Source organism: Sinocyclocheilus rhinocerous, unplaced genomic scaffold (genome assembly GCF_001515625.1).
Source record: "Sinocyclocheilus rhinocerous isolate Xijiao unplaced genomic scaffold, SAMN03320098_v1.1 scaffold554, whole genome shotgun sequence".
Classification (NCBI taxonomy): domain Eukaryota; kingdom Metazoa; phylum Chordata; class Actinopteri; order Cypriniformes; family Cyprinidae; genus Sinocyclocheilus; species Sinocyclocheilus rhinocerous.
In genome coordinates, this window is record NW_015627893.1 from 104251 (window position 1) to 122715 (window position 18465).

At 36.3% G+C, this 18465-nt stretch overlaps 1 protein-coding gene and 1 pseudogene across 1 annotated transcript; both read left to right on the plus strand.

The window, feature by feature from the left end:
• Nucleotides 1–1171: 1171 nt before the first annotated feature.
• LOC107736970 (tafazzin-like) lies at nucleotides 1172–5760 on the plus strand. Its single transcript, XM_016548360.1, has 11 exons — nucleotides 1172–1226; nucleotides 1707–1835; nucleotides 2917–3045; nucleotides 3205–3250; nucleotides 3342–3427; nucleotides 3960–4040; nucleotides 4130–4171; nucleotides 4253–4315; nucleotides 4419–4471; nucleotides 4566–4643; nucleotides 4743–5760. Exons 2-11 carry the CDS (start codon nucleotides 1727–1729, stop codon nucleotides 4842–4844), a joined length of 789 nt encoding a protein of 262 aa, XP_016403846.1. The 5' UTR covers nucleotides 1172–1226; nucleotides 1707–1726; the 3' UTR covers nucleotides 4845–5760.
• Nucleotides 5761–7937: 2177 nt separating this feature from the next.
• On the plus strand, nucleotides 7938–15492 carry LOC107736945 (V-type proton ATPase subunit S1-like; annotated as a pseudogene).
• Nucleotides 15493–18465: the final 2973 nt, after the last annotated feature.

Genomic DNA, 18465 nt, shown 5'->3' on the forward strand with positions numbered 1-18465 from the left:
TATTTGTAGTAAAAATGTGCTTTTACACATGGTAATCAATATGCCAAATAAAACATGGTTACAACACTTTTACTATAACAAAACCACGGTTATTTTCATAAGGGCACACGCACACATAGTTGGTTAAGTCTATATTTCAGTTATTTATTTATTTAAAAGTAATCATGTGTAAGCTAAAATGTGTAGCCTCAAGCTCTGACGCTGACTAATCCGTAAAATGAAGCCCTTGGTTTCTGCGTTTATGACAGAACATTGTAATTATACTATACAACATTTAGATTTTTATGCTTCGCGCCAGACTTTTAAGTGTGACTTATTTTATTATGCCCCCCACTTCCGCATGTGACATAAAGTGTGAAAGAAAAACGTGCTTCAGCAGTCCCTCCACACTCTTTTTCGTCTTTTTAATATAATATCATCACTTTTATGTTTTAAGATTGATGTGGCGTTAATATAAAAGTGAAAACGTGAAGGTCGAGGAAACTAATCACGGCAAGATAGGAATTAAGATATGTTTCCTGTGGGTTCCAGCACATGCGGGAGTGGATGATTTAGCCAAACAAGCGCTGAAATGATCACATATAGAAATTAATATTCCACTAAGCAAAGAAGTTAAGGCTAAAATTAGAGCAGCAATAAAAATGAAATGGCAAGAACTTTGTAATACGGAGGAGAGAGGAAGACATCTTTATCATATTCAAAATCAAGTTGGGGTTGAAAGAGTTAATTTTGGTAGTAGAAGAGAAGATACAATCATTACCAGACTTCGCATTGGTGTTGGCATTGGTCTTCGCATTGACTTCGCATTGTGTGGATGAGCAGAAACAGTAGAGCATGTACTATTACATTGTTCTGCTTATGATAATGAAAGGGCAATTCTTATGGAAGAAAAGAGGATAGAAAATATTACACTTAAAACTCTGTTGAATAATGGCTTGATTCATTATAAAACATATAATGCTTTAATGACATACTTTAAAAAAAGTACCGGTAGATCTGTTTTTTTAATTATTGATTTAGTCATTCCTATTCCATCGATGGTCCAGACTCCAGCCCAGTAGGTGGCGGGAATGCACCTATCGTTTGTTTGCCAAACGCCATAAAACTCCAAAAGAAGAAGAAGAACTAATGACGACTACAAAACTACAGCTCCCATGATCGCTCGCGGTGGTATAGTACTTCCGGAGCAGCTGCATTTCTGCGGCCATCGGCTGACGGCACGGAAGGTGGCAGGGTTACATTTTCTTGATTTTACTTTTTACAATGAAACAAATTCACATTACAATTTAACGTTGCCGTTACAGAAAAGCGGCGAACAATTAACTACACCCATTAGTCAATTCGGTCATGTATAATTACCCTGTTTACATAAGTTTACGTTTAAAATGTGGAAGTTTCTTATTGTTTGACTAAAGCAGATTTTATGTCATGTTTGTTTTTTCGCAGTGTTTTGTGTTTTCACACATCACGCTATTTCTCAAGGTTGTGTAATTTGTGTTTACAGCTGCCACACTGCTCTGTTTTTATTTGGACATAAAGCTCCTGCTTATGCTAAACAGATCTATCCCAAAAGTATTGCTATATCTGATTCATCCGGAGCAAATATATACTCAGCAGCTGAACTGTATCCCTGCCAGTAGATATGTCTGTTCTTAACAGATGATAACCAGTGTATTCTCTCTGTCTTCGCTGTAATATCTCATCAGTGTGGGTGAATGCTGTGGCGATGCCCTTGGAGGTCACGTGGCCCTTCCCACAATGCCCCCGGCTGGGCTGGAGAATATCCAGCAGAGTGGTCATGGGCATGGTGGGCTCATACAGCTACCTTTGGACCAGTGAGTCTGATGTCTCTCCACATGCATTGTGCTATAATAACCTCTACAAATACAACTCAATATAAACACTATAAACACTTCAAAAGAGACAGGCATGTAGATGTTTGTGAAAGATATTTTCCCAGTTTTGGAGGGATGATCATTTTTAAATCATACCCTATTTATTGCATCGAAATTTGTTAATACTTTACTATGGGGTGGATAATTTTATCAGTTGCTTATTATTCATGCAACAATACATAACTGTTATAGTTTTCATTAATAATCATTGCTTTATAGATGACAAATTTGTCTAGTGCTCTTATGAATGTTTGTGAAAATTTAACTTCTATACTGAACGACTTGGCATAGACTTCTTCATGGCTAATGTTTGTGTATTTCATTTTATTCTGTAACCTTCTTGTTCTACAGATCTGTGTACTAGTGATAAAAGCCACTGTTTTTGACAGCGTTTATAACGTTTCTGACAGATAATACAATTATATATTATTGCGTTTCCCTTACTGAATGTGCTATTCTGTCAGAAATAACCTGTCCGTGGGCTTTTTTGATTGCAGTCAGTTTAAGTGCCGGCGATGCAGTGTTGCCAGATATTGCTATAAAAACATAGAAATAAACTGAAATTATTTCAAATGTTTTGCAAATAAGATAAAGATATCTCTGACCCTAAACTGCAACTTGCCACATTATTGACTTTCTAAAGTGTCAAATTAAGTGGAAAAGACAAGTCCAAAAACGCTTATAATTACTTTATATATTACTTTATATTATAACAACATAGGATCTGGCAACACAGAGGCTTGTTCACTCCGCCAGCGTCTCGCAGCGATTATTTTCATACCACAGATGCTAAGCATTCTTGCAAACTGTCAAAACTGAACTATACATGCAGACATTCATATGAGGAGTTTTAAACGGCAAATTAATCATTCAGAGGACAAACTTTATTTTTGAACATGAAAAATTTACTGTGACCTCATAGCTGGCTTACGGGCCTGTTTCTCCATATCCAGATTTTTAATAATGTGTACTATAAATTCTGAAAGATGTTAACTTTAACCTAATTTATCTGATTCTGCAGACTATTTTAACTCTTTGGTGGTGCACAACCAGGATGTTTTGATGGACCTGGTTGATGAGCGTCCTCAGGACACGCCTCTTATCACAGTGTGCAATCATCAGTCTTGTATGGATGATCCACACATCTGGGGTAGGCAGAGCCTCAGATACCTGGTTTTGAGTTATAAAATCATGGCTTTAACAAAAAAAAAAAGCACATTTAATATAACTGAGGTAACACATTTTAGAGTAGATTTGGCAGTAGAAAATGTAAATGCATTTAAAGTGTTTGTGCACATTCTGATAACAGGAGTCCTGAAGCTCCGGCATCTGTGGAGCTTTAACAGGATGAGATGGTGAGTGAATGAAAGCAGAATCTGGAGACTCGTGTAAAAGTGTTTCATCACTTTATATCGTATCATATATTTGTTGTCTGTGTGTGCTCAGGACACCTGCTGCCTCTGACATCTGTTTCACAAGAGAACTGCACTCCAGCTTCTTCAGCAGAGGGAAATGTGTGCCTGTTGTTAGAGGTGAACTCATCTAATGCCACGCTTTTTTCCTCAGCGTGTTTTACTTTCCACAGTTTTTTTATTAAATGACTAAATTAAACAAAATCAAACTTTGTAAAGTAGTTTTTTTTTTGGTACACAAAAAGTAAAGCACAAATGGACTGTCATTATATAAAAAAATGTACTTAAAATAATTTGCCTGCCATTGGAGACAGGTACCTGTGTTTAAAAGGTATGCGGGATAATTTTGGTAATTATGACTTGAAAGAGATGGTAAAGATTAAGTTTAAGCAACTCATCAGTGCTGCAGAAAACATTTGAAATGCACAGTGATAGAAGAAGAGGAATTTATCTGGCTGCAGCTGACTGTTAGATGTTATAATCATGAACACATGCTAAAAATAACAGTTGTCAGTGCTTTTTTAAAATCTAATTTATATATTAACCAAGTATGAAAAACATATGAGGAGACACTGGAGTTGATAAGGTTTTTTTAAAATATTTTTTTTAAAGGTACATTTCATTGAATGCATTAAACTGTCCTGTGTTTTAGGAGATGGAGTATATCAGAAAGGAATGGATTTCCTCGTGGAAAGGCTGAATCAAGGGGAGTGGGTGCACTTATTTCCAGAGGGTACAGACAGCAGAGAACACTCATATTTTTAACCTCGACAGTTGTTTGTGGTACAAGTTAAAGGAAATATGGTACATTTCTCGTCTCAGGTAAAGTTAACATGACTGGAGAGTTCATGAGGATAAAATGGGGTAAGATTTATGCTCCAATAATAGCAAATAGTTTGCTTTACCCTGATTTGTTTGGTTGTTAATCCTTCTATTCCTTGACAGGAATCGGGCGTTTGATTGCGGAGTGCTCCCTTCACCCAATCATTTTACCCATGTGGCATGTAGGTAAGCTAGGCACGTGCACATTCAAATGACATAAGCTGTTACCGTAGCACATAACTTCATGAATTCATATTTGAGCGCATGTTTATGTACCATATTTTTTCAGGTATGAATAATGTTTTACCGAATCAAACACCATACATCCCTCGAGTAGGACAGGTCAATACATATTTTGATGTGTCATACCTAATATTTGTCAATGACACACTTACAGAACAGTTTTGACTTTTGAGTGTACTTTTCTTTTGTGCAGCGAGTAACTGTTGTAGTTGGAAAGCCGTTCACAGTCAGACATCTGGTAAATGCCCTGAGAGCTGACAACACAGGTCCGGTAGGTGGTAGAGTGTTTAAAAAGATAATAATAATAATAATAATAATAGTAGTAGTAGTAGTCTTACAGTACAGAGTACGACATTATTTTTCTCTGCAGATGGAAATGCGGAAAACACTGACAGACTTTATTCAAGGGGAGTTGCTCAGTTTGAAAGCCCAGGCGGAGGCGCTTCATCACAGGATACGGAAACACTCGTGACCCATGGAGGGACGTTTTACAGGATAAAGGGCTATTCAGGACATTACCCATTAGCTAACCCGGGCCTTACAACTCAGCGTAGACACTGAGGAGAAACAATCATACAGATGACTACACCCAAAGAGGTTTACGGCATCTTTTTAAGTAAAATTATATTCATGGGTGTCCGTTCGTTTATGTGTGGACAGTCAGACATGGGCTAAAGGAAAACATCTTTTGTTTTTGTACACCTCTATAGAGAAAGTAAATTATGTCTTCAGGAGACATGTTGTGTGCATATCAGTGACTGGAAATGCCTTGTAGACTGTGAAGCACGATATGTTGCATTCTTACACAGTCATTTTTTTTAATTTGAATTGTACAGAATACTTCACCCATCAAAAATAGCATTAGCATTTAGAACGATGAAGTAACTCTTTTACATCAGAGCATGTCAGTGAGTCACTCTCTTTTTTTATTTGTATGGAGTTTCCTAAACATCTGAACATGTTAACTTTGTATGCGCAGTTGTCATAGCTGGATCAGTGATTATCGTGACAAGAAGTCAAATTCTTGATTTAAAGTGGGACTGCTGAAGCATTTAGTAATTTTTAAAATTACAGATTGAGACATTTTAAATGGAAGATACTAGCGGTTAGATTTTTTATATTTGATACAGTATTTGACTGTAAATATACTGTAAATACAGAATAATTAATACAGAAATACTGTAAATACAGAATTATTTCAGAATAGGCATTTGTGCCTATTGCGGAATATAATTACAGACAGAATACTTTAATATCTGATGTACTATGATCTCTAAACAAAATAATAAACATGATGGAAAGATCGTTGAACATGTTTATGAAATACATTTTAGAGGTAGATAAACATTTGATCGGTTGTTCAAAATAAAAATCCTTAAAGTTTTGCTAAACTGTTTTTTATTAAACAAAATTTATATGATCCATTAGAAGGCATTTTCATACAACAACTTCTAAATTTTAAACAATGCAAAGTGATGAAAATCTGAGTGGACACTGGACATATTAAAGATTTAAATGAAAGATCTCTCTTGTGTGACCTATAAGGCACAAACAGAAAACATAACAACAAACAGTTGTTTGAATTTAATTTTAATCTTCCAATCACTGTATTTCAAAGTAGTATTTATTGCAAATACAGTTGAAGTCAAAAGCGTACATACACCTTGCAGAATCTGCAAAATGTCAATTATTTTACCAAAATAAGAGGGATCATACAAAATGCATGTTATTGTTTATTTAGTACTGACCTGAATAAGATCATAAAAGATGTTAGTCCACAAGAGAAAATAATAGTTGAATTTATAAAAATGACCCTGTTCAAAGTTTACCCAACCCAAGTTTACACACCCTTGATTCTTAATACTGTGTTGTTAGCTGAATGATCCACAGCTGTGTTTTATTGTTTAGTGATAGTTGTTCATGAGTCCCTTGTTTGTCCTGAAGTTAAACAGCCTGCTGTTCTTCAGAAAAATCCTTCAGGTCCCACAAATCCTTTGGTTTTCCAGCATTCTTGTGTATTTGAACCCTTGATTTTGAGGTACATCTTTTCACACTGAGGACAACTGAGGGACTCATACACAACTATTACAGAAGGTTCAAATGCTCACTGATGCTCCAGAAGGAGAAGCCATGCATTAAGAGCCGGGGGTGAAAACTTATTTTATTTATATAATTTAAATGAATAAAACTTTTTTTTAAATATAAAGTATTACTCAAGTTCTTTAATTAAAACAAAAAAAGAAGTCTAAGATTTGAATATTTGTGATTGTGGAATTTAGCAAGCAACAGAATCAGATTTATTAGATAAAACTGATCAATCTAGAAGGCTTCGCATACATCCTTCTTCCACAATGCACACTATACAATAAAATATATTATAATATACAATGTTAGCCCTAATAGAACCTGAAATATCTTGCCAAAGCTTTAGGACAAACTAAATAAAAAAGAAAAGTGGTGAACGCAGCCCCCGTCAGAGCTATGATGAGTAGGTCTAGGCTACACCATTTGTGACCTTTAAATGTTAACATAGTAATCAGTTACAGAACGAAACAGATTCCTGAAAGAAAAGACAATCAGTTTTAAGCTGTTTAGGGAATAAATATATATTTAGATATGGGGGAATACAGAAGAGAGAGAAATATGATAAAATTTACTACTTTACCATTCTATAATACGAGATGTTTTCAGAGCTTTTTATTGGAGGAGATTTTTGAAGCGATGACAATAATAAATGTAGATCAGAAGTCAATATTTTGCAGCTGGGTTTAAATTGGAGGTATCTAGCTTTGTGGATATGGTATTTACCCATCATACATATGAAGTTTAAGACATCATCTAACTCCTTATTATCATAAATATCAGAATGGAAAAGAACCTTATTGATGGAAATAGGCTACTACAGAGCTGGTGGAACACAAGAAGTAGGGAAGCTGATATTTGAAGCCAGAATTGTTTATAATAATAACAGAAATAGAGTAAATGTGAAATAGATTCTTCTTCCTCTTGGCAGAAAGAGCAGAGTGGAGAAATATGGTTAAATTGACTTAGATACTTATTACATTTACATTTAGTCATTTAGCAGACGCTTTTATCCAAAACGACTTACAAATGAGGACAATAAAAGCAGTCAAAACTAACAAAAGAGCAACAATATATAAGTGCTAATGACAAGTCTCGGTTAGCCTAAGAAGTACACGTAGCAAAGTGTATATATATAATAATGAATGATTTTAAAATGCATTCCTTTAACTTTATTATTAAACAAAAATGTATTTGGCACAGCCCATGCCTTAAAAAAAGTAATGTTTGGATAGAGTGCTAACCATTTTGCCTTAGCTTTAATAACAACATTTTTGCTAGTAGGCTAATGAGAATATTTCTCAAAAACTTGGTACAATTAGAATCCAAAGTATGAACACCATTTATAAAAAGTTAAGGTATTTTTAAACTGAAATTACAGTGTAATTTGGCAGCGTTTGTAACCTTAATGTAGGCTAGTCCTGTTTTGCTACATTTATGCCCTTTATACGTCATTGATCGATCCCGCTGAAGATGGCCGGTTATGACGTCACGCCTCATCTGCGCGGAAGATGGCTGCTTTGAGGACGGTCTCCGGTAACACCGGGATGATTTCGCTTTTTCTTCTGTGTGTGATCGCAGCAGCGAAAAGCGACGAGCAAGTCCCTCTGGTCGCCTGGGCGAGCGACGGGTAAAGACCGACAGTATATGGTGTAGTTCGGGAGACTGGAGGGCGAGAGTTAGCTTTGGCGGTTTGCTAGCTGGATGACACGGGCGCTGTCCAGTACTGAAAACCCGTGTAAACACTGCAATATGAGCTTTAAACAGTTACATTCTCTGATAAACCACACACGTTTAGTAATCGAACAATATATGCATCTACAAGCTTCAGTGTGCTTACATTAGACTCCAGATAGCAGTGTTGAGCGGTGATGGCTAGTCTTAAAGCTAGTAAACATTTTGGCCGTCATGGATGTCTAGACAGTTTACTCGAATCTGCGTTAATCCGGTTTTTGTGTCATTATGATCGTGATATGTGACCCTGGAGCACAAAACCAGTCATAAGTAGCACAGGGATATTTGTAGCAATAACCAAAAAAACATGGGTCAAAATTTATTTTATGCCAAAAATCATTAGTATATTAAGTAAAGATCATGTTCCATTAATACATTTTGTAAATTTCCTACCGTAAATATATAAAAACCAAATTTTTGATTAGTAATATGCATTGCTAAGAACTTCATTTGGACAACTTTAAAGGCAATTTTCTCAATATTTAGATTTTTTTTAACCCTCAGATTCGTGTGCCGCCTGTTGATAAAAGACAAAATTAAATGAAAACAAAAGGAAGAAAATAAAACAAGAAAACAACATTCTAAGCATATACGGTTTGCTTTGTCCACTCGTGTTTAGCTCACATTACAGAATACATTAATACTAGTTGTAAATGAGGCCAGAGAGACAGACATCGAGAGAGATAGAGAGATACTATAATTTCACAATATATCTAATAGATACACATTTCTAAATGTTTCTGATGGGTGCAATTTTCTCAATATTTAGATTTTTTTTAACCCTCAGATTCCAGATTTTCAAATAGTTGTATCTCGGCCAAGTATTGTCCTATCCTAACAAACCATACATCAATGGAGAGCTTATTTAATTTAATTTAATTTCATAAAATTGACCCTTCTGACTGGTTTTGTGGACCAGGGTCGCGTATGTGTTTTTCTAGCCCTGTGCTCTTCTAATGTGTTGTGTGTAGGTTTGCCTTGTCTCCTGTGAATGCTCCATCAGCGGGTCACACTGTGTCTGTGGAGGAGCTGGAGTCACACCTGAACACAGCGCTGCGCACTGCGCCGGTTTAGCTCACATTACAGAATACATTAATACTAGTTGTAAATGAGGCCAGAGAGACAGACATCGAGAGAGATAGAGAGATACTATAATTTCACAATATATCTAATAGATACACATTTCTAAATGTTTCTGATGGGTTTTATTGAAGACAACAATCTGTATTGCTAGTTGAGGTAGTGCTAATCTTATTGGCTGAATTCTCTGTGTTTCATTCATTCATTCATTCATTCAGTTGAGTGTCGATGACTTCACATTGTATGGAGGAGTCTTTGGAAACAAACAGGATAGTGTCTTCCAAAATCTTGAGGTATGTTGATGTCTGACGTCCATCTGTCACTACTTATGATATTTATTACTTATGTTTTTGACTTTAGTTGACTTAAACAAAGTTGTTTGTTTGTATTAACTGAGATTTCAGGTTTTTTTTCAGTTATTTCAGTTGAAATCACTAGCTCAAAGATTAAAAAGCAGCTCTCAGGTGTTGTTGATGTATGACTGTGGCATGTTCACAGGCGGCTCTGCTGTCCTCCTCCTCCTTATGGTTGCCATCGGTATCATCGTCTGCCACTGCTTTGGTTTCTACACTGCTCCAGAACCAGATTGATGCGGCTCCTCTCTACATGAACCCCGACACGCTTGCTCAACTCCGCCTCAATGCTTCTGTTGCTGCCTTGCTGGTCTTCCGCCTCCCTTACAGCGGCGGGTAATCAAATCTCTGACACTGGCTGGAGTTCAGAATGAAATCAATACTGTACACTGACTACAGATTTACTTTAAATAGTATATGAACTGATACATTATGCAATTGGATATTGTTTCAAATTGTACTATGCTGCGTTGTCACATGACCTCATTAATGCTGTTCAGTGAGTGCCATCGAGTTATCTTCTCCAAAAACTATGGTTCTTTTACATATTTATTAAATAAAGTTTATTTACAAAGTCTTTTATGCTGTAAATGCTGAAATGCATGAAGAAGATATAACTAGATTTCTCATCTGTTACCACCTTCTGCAACCAATGATGCAAATAAGCACAGTTAGAAGAGAAAACTATGTTGGACATTCATGGGATCTAACTATATTTTAAGGCAATAGGATATGCATTGTGACAGAAATTATTACAGCAGGGACATTACAACCATTAATTGTAGCCAGTGTGTATGTTACCATGGATAATTATCTTGGATATAGTGAGTGAATGGTAGAAATAGAGATAAAGTGTCTTTTGAAATCCACATAGTAAAAAGGATGAGAGAGGCAGAGCTGAAAAATCCAAGAACGGAATTTTATTTTCTGTCTTCTTTTAGAATTTTCTTCACCATGTGACAGAAATTTAAAGTGACGGTAGTATAGTATGCAATTGAACACAGCCATTGTTTTCCATTTGTCGGGTGAGCATTTCTTTATATAAAATCTCATTTTGAATTTGGAAACACATAAAGTAATACAGGGTGAATAGATGAAAATCCTTTACTTTTGGGACCTTCTTAAAACCTGAAAAGGAACTCTTGATCTTGACTGTAAGATGTCTTTTTCTTGCAGGGCTGATATGATGTCTACTAAAGAAGTGCTCAGCGGAAACGGTACGTGTCATATTCAAACATCACCAAGTATCAAAAGCCTTGTGCTCTAACAATTATTATTATTGTAAAACAAGCCAAGATACTAATACAATGAAGTGTTTTCCTGCAAATGAATGGCATTATGTTGTTTGCTGTAGATGAGGTGATTGGTCAGGTGCTGAGCATCATGAAAGCTCAGTCTGTGCCGTATACCGCAGTGTTTACTGCACTTTGGCCCTCAAGGGTAAGACTTCTCTGCAACTATCCTGTATGCACGTACACACCTTCAGGTAGGGGTGGCTAGTGTGACCAAAATCAAACCAAAATTGAAATATGAGTGATTTTATATGAGTGTAACGGTATACATTGAAGTGATTTTAATTTTACTGGAAATTCAACCGAAAATGGTTTATATGCTAAATAACGTATATTGTAAATTCTTTCGTTTAATTAAATACTTTTCATGTAAGTTACTTTGTCTCAGTTGATGATTTTTTTTATTTTTATTTGGATCTTAAAAATGTAACGCAATCAAACAATTTAAAGCTTAACACGCAACATAAAGTAGAAAACAAAAAACAAAAACCATAAAACTAATAATTTAAAAGGAATAGTTCCCTCTGTAATATCTGGTTGGATGAGTCACATTCGAAAATGTGCCCACGTAAAATGGACGGTTTCGAATTCAAAACAGATTAATTTGTCAACACAAGACTACCAAATAAGTTTTCACAGGTTTAATATATTAATTAGGCAAGTTGCCCCACTGCTTTACATTTTCAATGGGAGGTTGTGTGATTATATCAAACCAATGTAGGAGTTTAAGGTGGCTTGTGTTTGTCTCAGGTGATAGAGGAGGCGTCTCCAGCTGTGCACTCAGTCTGGTCACGATCCCTACTGCAGTCCCGTCGTGAGGAGCCTACCGCTACGAACCCGCCTTTGGAGTTTAAGGAGAAGGGCTCCACCTGCATCCTCTTGTGGGCGGAGAAGCTGGTGGTCAGCCAGTATCGCTCAGGAAAGTGGGAGAGGCATGACCTTGCCCCCAAAACCTTCGGTGAAGGTGTGGAACCCAACCTGTCTGGATCATCCTGCAATGAGACGCACTCCCGGTAAATAGTGCTAAACTGCATGTGAGGTTTATGTTAAAGGGAACATTTTCTTCAGGATTTTATTTGTCCCCTAAAATCCACTTCTAATGTTAGTTTTAGGTTAGTCATTATCATCATCATGCCAATTTTCCACCCATTTTTGAGAATTAGATGAAATGACTATAAACTTTAAGACTACTACTGCTTTTATTATGATTGGCCATCCATGTGAAAATAGTAACAGTGCCCCTCCATACTAAATAGCCATTGATATGTAAACATACATGTTGATCATTGTGATTCAGTAGAGTGCGTGTGGACCCTTCATAGAAAATCTGACCTGTGGAGGTTGGCCTTCAGGGTTTGGACCATTCACAGTCGAGCAAAGAAGGGGGCTGTGTTTTAAATCGCTCTGTATACTCTTGTATCATACACTGTTTGGCACCTCATGATCTGATTCTGATTCTGGCAGTAATAATTATTATCATAATTGCATGCATTCATTCACACTAATGCAAAGATCTGTTTGCACGTATCAGATGTTTTGTCCTGTCCTTAAGACATAACTGACTGTGTTTAAATTTATTAAGATGCATAAGATGCAATTACAAATTTAGAGGTTCAAATGCATTAAACCGCTTGCGCGAATCACACACACCTGCTTGCGGCGAGCGTCCTGTCTCTAGTCCACACACGTGCACTTGTGCATATGCAAAAACAAATAGTATTTTTTTAATTTAATTTTTTTAATGTAATTTTTATTCATATTTTTTAATTTTTATTTTAACATTTTAATGTATAGTTTAGATTCAGAATCATTAAAAAAGAAATGTGTATACAATTTTTTCGATTTGCATCCTTTTTCAAATAGTACGGCTCGCTAGTTTAGTGCAAGTAGTCCATTCCCTCTTTGTGTCAGAAGATGGCTTGTTCAGATTCACTTGTTTCCATTTACTCATTTAGTAGACTATATAAGTGGAATAATGTAGGGAATAGTAAATGAGGGTATAGGGCAGCCCTTCTCAATGTCTGGACTCCGGTCCGGATGTCAGCAGCTTCGCAGCTCGTCTTTCTTGACATTCAATGGACCGAACCACAGCAGACTTGTGAATGAAGGAGTACAAAACAGCATTTCCAAAAACCTCTCACTGTTGACTGTCTGGGCATATGAACATGAATGTAGTTCGTCTGTAAATATGCACATGGTTTGTTACACAGACGGACGTTTGTGCTGCATGATATATATAATAAAGTAATATTCACTGCTGTATAACAGCGGTTCTAATTCAAGATTTTAGCAATTCAGTTGAAGTGACTGCAAGTTACACTGAAGTACTATTTCAGAAACAGAAAATATGTAAATGAGAACGGCTTTATTGGGCATTAGTTGTATTAAATGCTGTAGCCTACTGTTACAGTTCAGAGAGTTAAAATAACCATGGTTTTATTATAGTAAAAGTGTAGTAACCATGTTTTTTTGGCATATTGATTAGACTTTGTATAACCACAGTTTTACTACAAATACCATGGTTAAACTATGGTTAGTGTAACAAGACCATGGTTTATTTGTGGTTACCATGGTTTAACTCTAGTAACCATGTTTTTTTTGGTTTTATTTGTAGTAAAACCATGGTTAATATTTGTAAACACGAGTACGACCTGATAACTTCATGAATATGATAATTAAGCATATATAAAGTTGAATTGTTATATAAAGTTATAAGTATGTTTATTAAAAACAAGTTTTGTAACAACGATTATTTCGGACCTTTTGACATTGATGATAATTCAGATTGGGACCTTTGAATGTAAACTTTGAGAACCCCTGGTATAGGGTTTAATTTTGGAGACAGCAGGGGTTACACTGTCTACACTGGATGCGTGACTCAATGATGCTCCGACAGTGAATCTGTGCTCCTTTCTGTTTTTCCCATTCTCCATGGACCTGCAAAACTTATAACCACAGGACAAACGGATTTGAAACTTGCACTTTGATGTGTTCAGTATACAGTAGGCAGCATGGCAAGACAACAGTGTATTAGACAATTAAAGTGCTATGCTATTATCATATAAATGTATATGTTGGCAGTTCATGAACCACAATTTTCTCCTGAAATACAGGTTGGTTTTGAACTACGAAGACGTCCTGAATTACCGTTCTTTTAAGCTCATGTAAGCGTTTAATTTTCGCATTTACACACACACACACACACACACACACACAATCTCTGTGTTCTATGTCTCTGTGTTGGGCTTGAACTGTGTTCTGTATTCTCCTCAGTTTTGTAATGAACCGCCGTCACTATAAGGTTTCTGCCCGCCATTGGTTCACCATGGATCTAGTTCATCTGGAGTATGATGGGAAAACTGCCACGTTCAATGGCAGCCGTTACATCTATGCCCCGGCCGAATACTCGTACCGCTGTGAGTCCGTGAGCAGTTCCCGCTACCCTCAGCTGTCACCCCACTCAGACAAGGACAACGCCAACGACTGGCAGATCTCTTTACATGACTTCCAGGTAGGTTCTGAAACAATGAAACCAAAGACAACTACTTCATAGTTCCCATGGTTTAAAGTCTATAATAAACATTTGCTATATTAAAGGGGTCATATGATGCGATTTCAAATTTTCCTTTCTCTTTGAAGTGTTACAAGCTGTTCGTGAATAGATAAGATCCCTGAAGTTGCAAAGACTGAAATCTCAAACCCAAAGAGATATTCTTTATAAAAGTTAAGAGTCAGCCACGCCCCCCTAAAACGCCTCTATGGTGAGGGCCGTAACATTTCCGTCACACGCTTGAGGTATTCGACCATTCATAACGCACTGGATAGCTAGCCAATCACAGCACACTTTTCAGACGGATGAGCTTTGTAAAAATCGACGCGTTTCAGAAAGGCGGGGCATAGAGGAGAAACAATAATGTACAGTATGTGGAAAATAATGTGTTTTTTTTAACCTTAAACCGCATAAACCCCTTTAAATTACAAATATTACCCCATAATGTAATAGCCAAAATTTCACAACCCAAATTAAATAGTTAAAATAGTTAAAATGTTCTTAAATGATCTTAATCAATGTAAGATGGAACCTGATAGTTAAAATCAGGTTCCATCTTACGTTGATTTCCATTAAATACCATATTTTACTTAACAAAATGAAAGTGAGATGAAACCCAGGAATGGTATTTAAGCAGGAATCTCTCTCATGTGACAGATCCAGGGCTTTAATGTGGCTGGGAAGGATTTCTCTTACGCCAGTGACTGTGCTAGTTTCTTCACTCCTGGTATCTGGATGGGGCTCGTCACATCTCTTCTCATGGTGCTGGTTCTCACTTACGGCCTGCACATGATCATGCAGCTGCGCACCATGGACCGCTTCGACGACCCCAAGGGTCCTGCCATCTCTGTTCCCCAGACGGAGTAAAAGACACAGAGCCAGTTTCCTTTCTCGTCCTCACAGCACTAGTGTTTACTTTGGTTATTGATTTGATTATTAATTTCTTGTTATTACATGTCATCGGGGTGCTGTTGGATTTTTTTTTGTGATAATCATTCCTTTAATATGCATGTTTATGGATGAATCTCAGGAATACATGTCCTGATCATATTAGAACAAAAAAGGAAATATATATTTTGCATAAAGAAGGATAATTTTTTTGGATGGTTAAGATTTGTTTGCATTGTGGCATTATTGCATTATGTGCATTATGTGGCATTATGTGCATGCATTATGTGGCATTATTGTGGCATTACAGTAATTTAGCTCCCCTAAATTACTGTAATACAAAGCTTTTTAAGTCAAGTGCATATGTTAGATGCAGTGCATAAATACTTTACTATTTAAATAACATTTCATCTTACAGTGTAAACTTTAACCTTCTTTTTTTATGCAAAATATAATTTCCTGAGCATGTCTTTGACAAGTTTTGTGAGATTCATTCTTGAGTCTTCTGTGGACTTTATTTTTATTTTTTTTGCAGCTCCAGAATAACCTTATTGTATTTGCAAACTGAGGCACCATTTAATGTGAACTGTACACTTTACATTATAAATTAATGATATAAGGTAAATATCTATTAACAGACAGCTTAATGTTTCGTGTGCTATAACTGTAAATATGAAAAGAGAATTTTTTGCTGTATATTAGATTAAATATTAACATTAAATATTATTTATTGGTGGTGTGCATATATGTTTGCATCCAGTTTCTCTGCTGTTTCCCACATAGTTCTGTGGTCTGGTGTGTGTCCATAGATGTTTCTGTGTATTGTTGTGAGAACTGACATGTTTATTTGACCACATAATATTGAAATTTCGACTTTGTTTTAAAGGAAAATATGTTGTGCGCTGTATTTAAATATTAGAGAAAAAAAAGAGTACCAGAAACATTCTCACATAATGTTTTCTTTGTGTACTATTATTGTAGTGAATCATTTGCACAAATAGCTCTCATATATAATGCTTTATGTTGATGGCACATGGCTTATAAAAGGTGATCTGTTGTCATGTTTTGGAGATGCTCTTGAATGTGTATATTGTGCCAGTGTTTAATAAACTTAATTGAGACATAACCTTGCGGTACAAAATGTCATTCAACTTAATTATGTAGTTTTAGCTGTCAGTTTGTGGTTATGAATATGGGTATGGTCCAGGTTTCAAAACATTTGATTATATTTGAACCTGTCTCAGAGTCAGCACAGGACACTTGCGAAAGGCCAGAATTCAACACCTACAGTTAATAGACTCAGAACTGGCAGAGGGGTCAGAAATATTAATGTGCTACTTTATAATGGCCTGAATTTGCATACATACTCAATAGCCTTCACTTTTCAAAAAAAAAAAAAAAAAATGAATTTGCATACATACTCAATAGCCTTCACTTTTCCAAAAAAAAAAAAAAAAAAAGTCAAGAAATTCAGCCTGAACATACAGTCTCTTCTCATCCAATTTGATCTGTAAATTGTCCTTCTCTAAATCACAGTTTAGATTATACTTGTACAGCTTCTTTGACAGCTATAATTAAGTTAAATTGTGTTCATGTTGACATCATGTGCATAAATGCATAAAGATTATTTTCAGTTGAGAGAACTATATGCATGCATAGGGCAATCTACAGGATGAGCAGTGGCATGGAAAGAAAACACCATTTGCTTGGGCACTCTCCCACTGAGAATGGGTAACAAATTTCTATCTGGATATTTCAGATCGGCTGTGGGCCCTGTGTCTCACCTGGATGCCCGTTGACGGCAACATTGCTCAAAAAGTTGCCCTGTGTATCATCAGCCTAAAACTTCTTTCCTTAAGAGAGTTTGTTTTTTGCAACTTATGCCACGAAACCTGTTCTTGAATGCTTTTTACATGTGAAATGAAAACTTATTTACGATACAGAAAGACAGTTCTTAATGTATTAGACATTTTATTTGCAAGTCACATTGAAGCTTCTATGCACAGAAAGCTAATAATTTGAGCTTCTATGAACATTTCAAGTTAGTGCTTCTAAGCAAATAAAGACAATGAAAGCTGTCTGAAAGTACACATATGCTGTAAAAAGTGTCTTTAAGGTTTGTCTGCGAATGCAGTGGATGTATTATTAGCTGTGGCAACTGTTCAGTCTTTGTGAGGTCCAACATGGTTTATTGGAGAGCGTTTTATAAAATCTTTCAGAGGGTGCTAATGCCATGGGAGGTCCAGAGTCCAGACCCTACTGTATATCTGTGGTCATACAAAGCTGGAGCAAAGTGTTGATCACAGCCCTGTACCTCTTTATGAAGCTGGAGGCATTTATCCACCTCCAGCAGATTATGTAATTGATATATATATATATATATATATATATATATATATCACTTTCACCAGGTGTAGACAGCCTGGAACTGACTGTACTGGTGTGTCCATCAGAGAAATCTATATCTTTTCCCAATCTGATACATAGTTTCGACAGCACCGATCTTAACTGAGCAGCTAACTAATAATAAGTAATGCCATGCCTCCCCTCTCTCTCGGTAATTGCAAGGGGAAATATAGCTGCAAGCAGCGATTACCAGGGTTCAAGCACTTTAAGGCATTTAAGCTGTAATGGTCTGGGTGTCTGTCCCTTTAAGACTCTGATTCGGGGTTTCCTCTGCCCCTGCACTCCTGTGTATGTGCTGGGGGAAAACACATTGTACTTTCTATCATTTTGTTGCACCTTCCTTTAACATTAATACATAGGTTGATGGTGACCTGCATCGTGTGTTTCATTCTTCCATAACGCACAATAGGTTACAAAGCACATATGAAAAAAATTAAAAAATTATTTAGCAAGTCTGTATCCACCTAAATCAATGACTTAAAAAAGCATTTTTGGCAAATCCAGGTAATTTACAATAGAAATATGTTTTTTTTAAACATGTATGACTGTTATAGCACCAGGCAGCTGTGGTCCGATCTTCCTAAAACTTTGCATGCTTGTTTAGAATCACTTAATTATCGCATGTGTTTTTTTAGTTTTTGTTTAGGTACATTTGGACAGGCCCCTTTTCTAAACAACCCCGTTTTAGCTTCCCAAAGGGTAAATTTC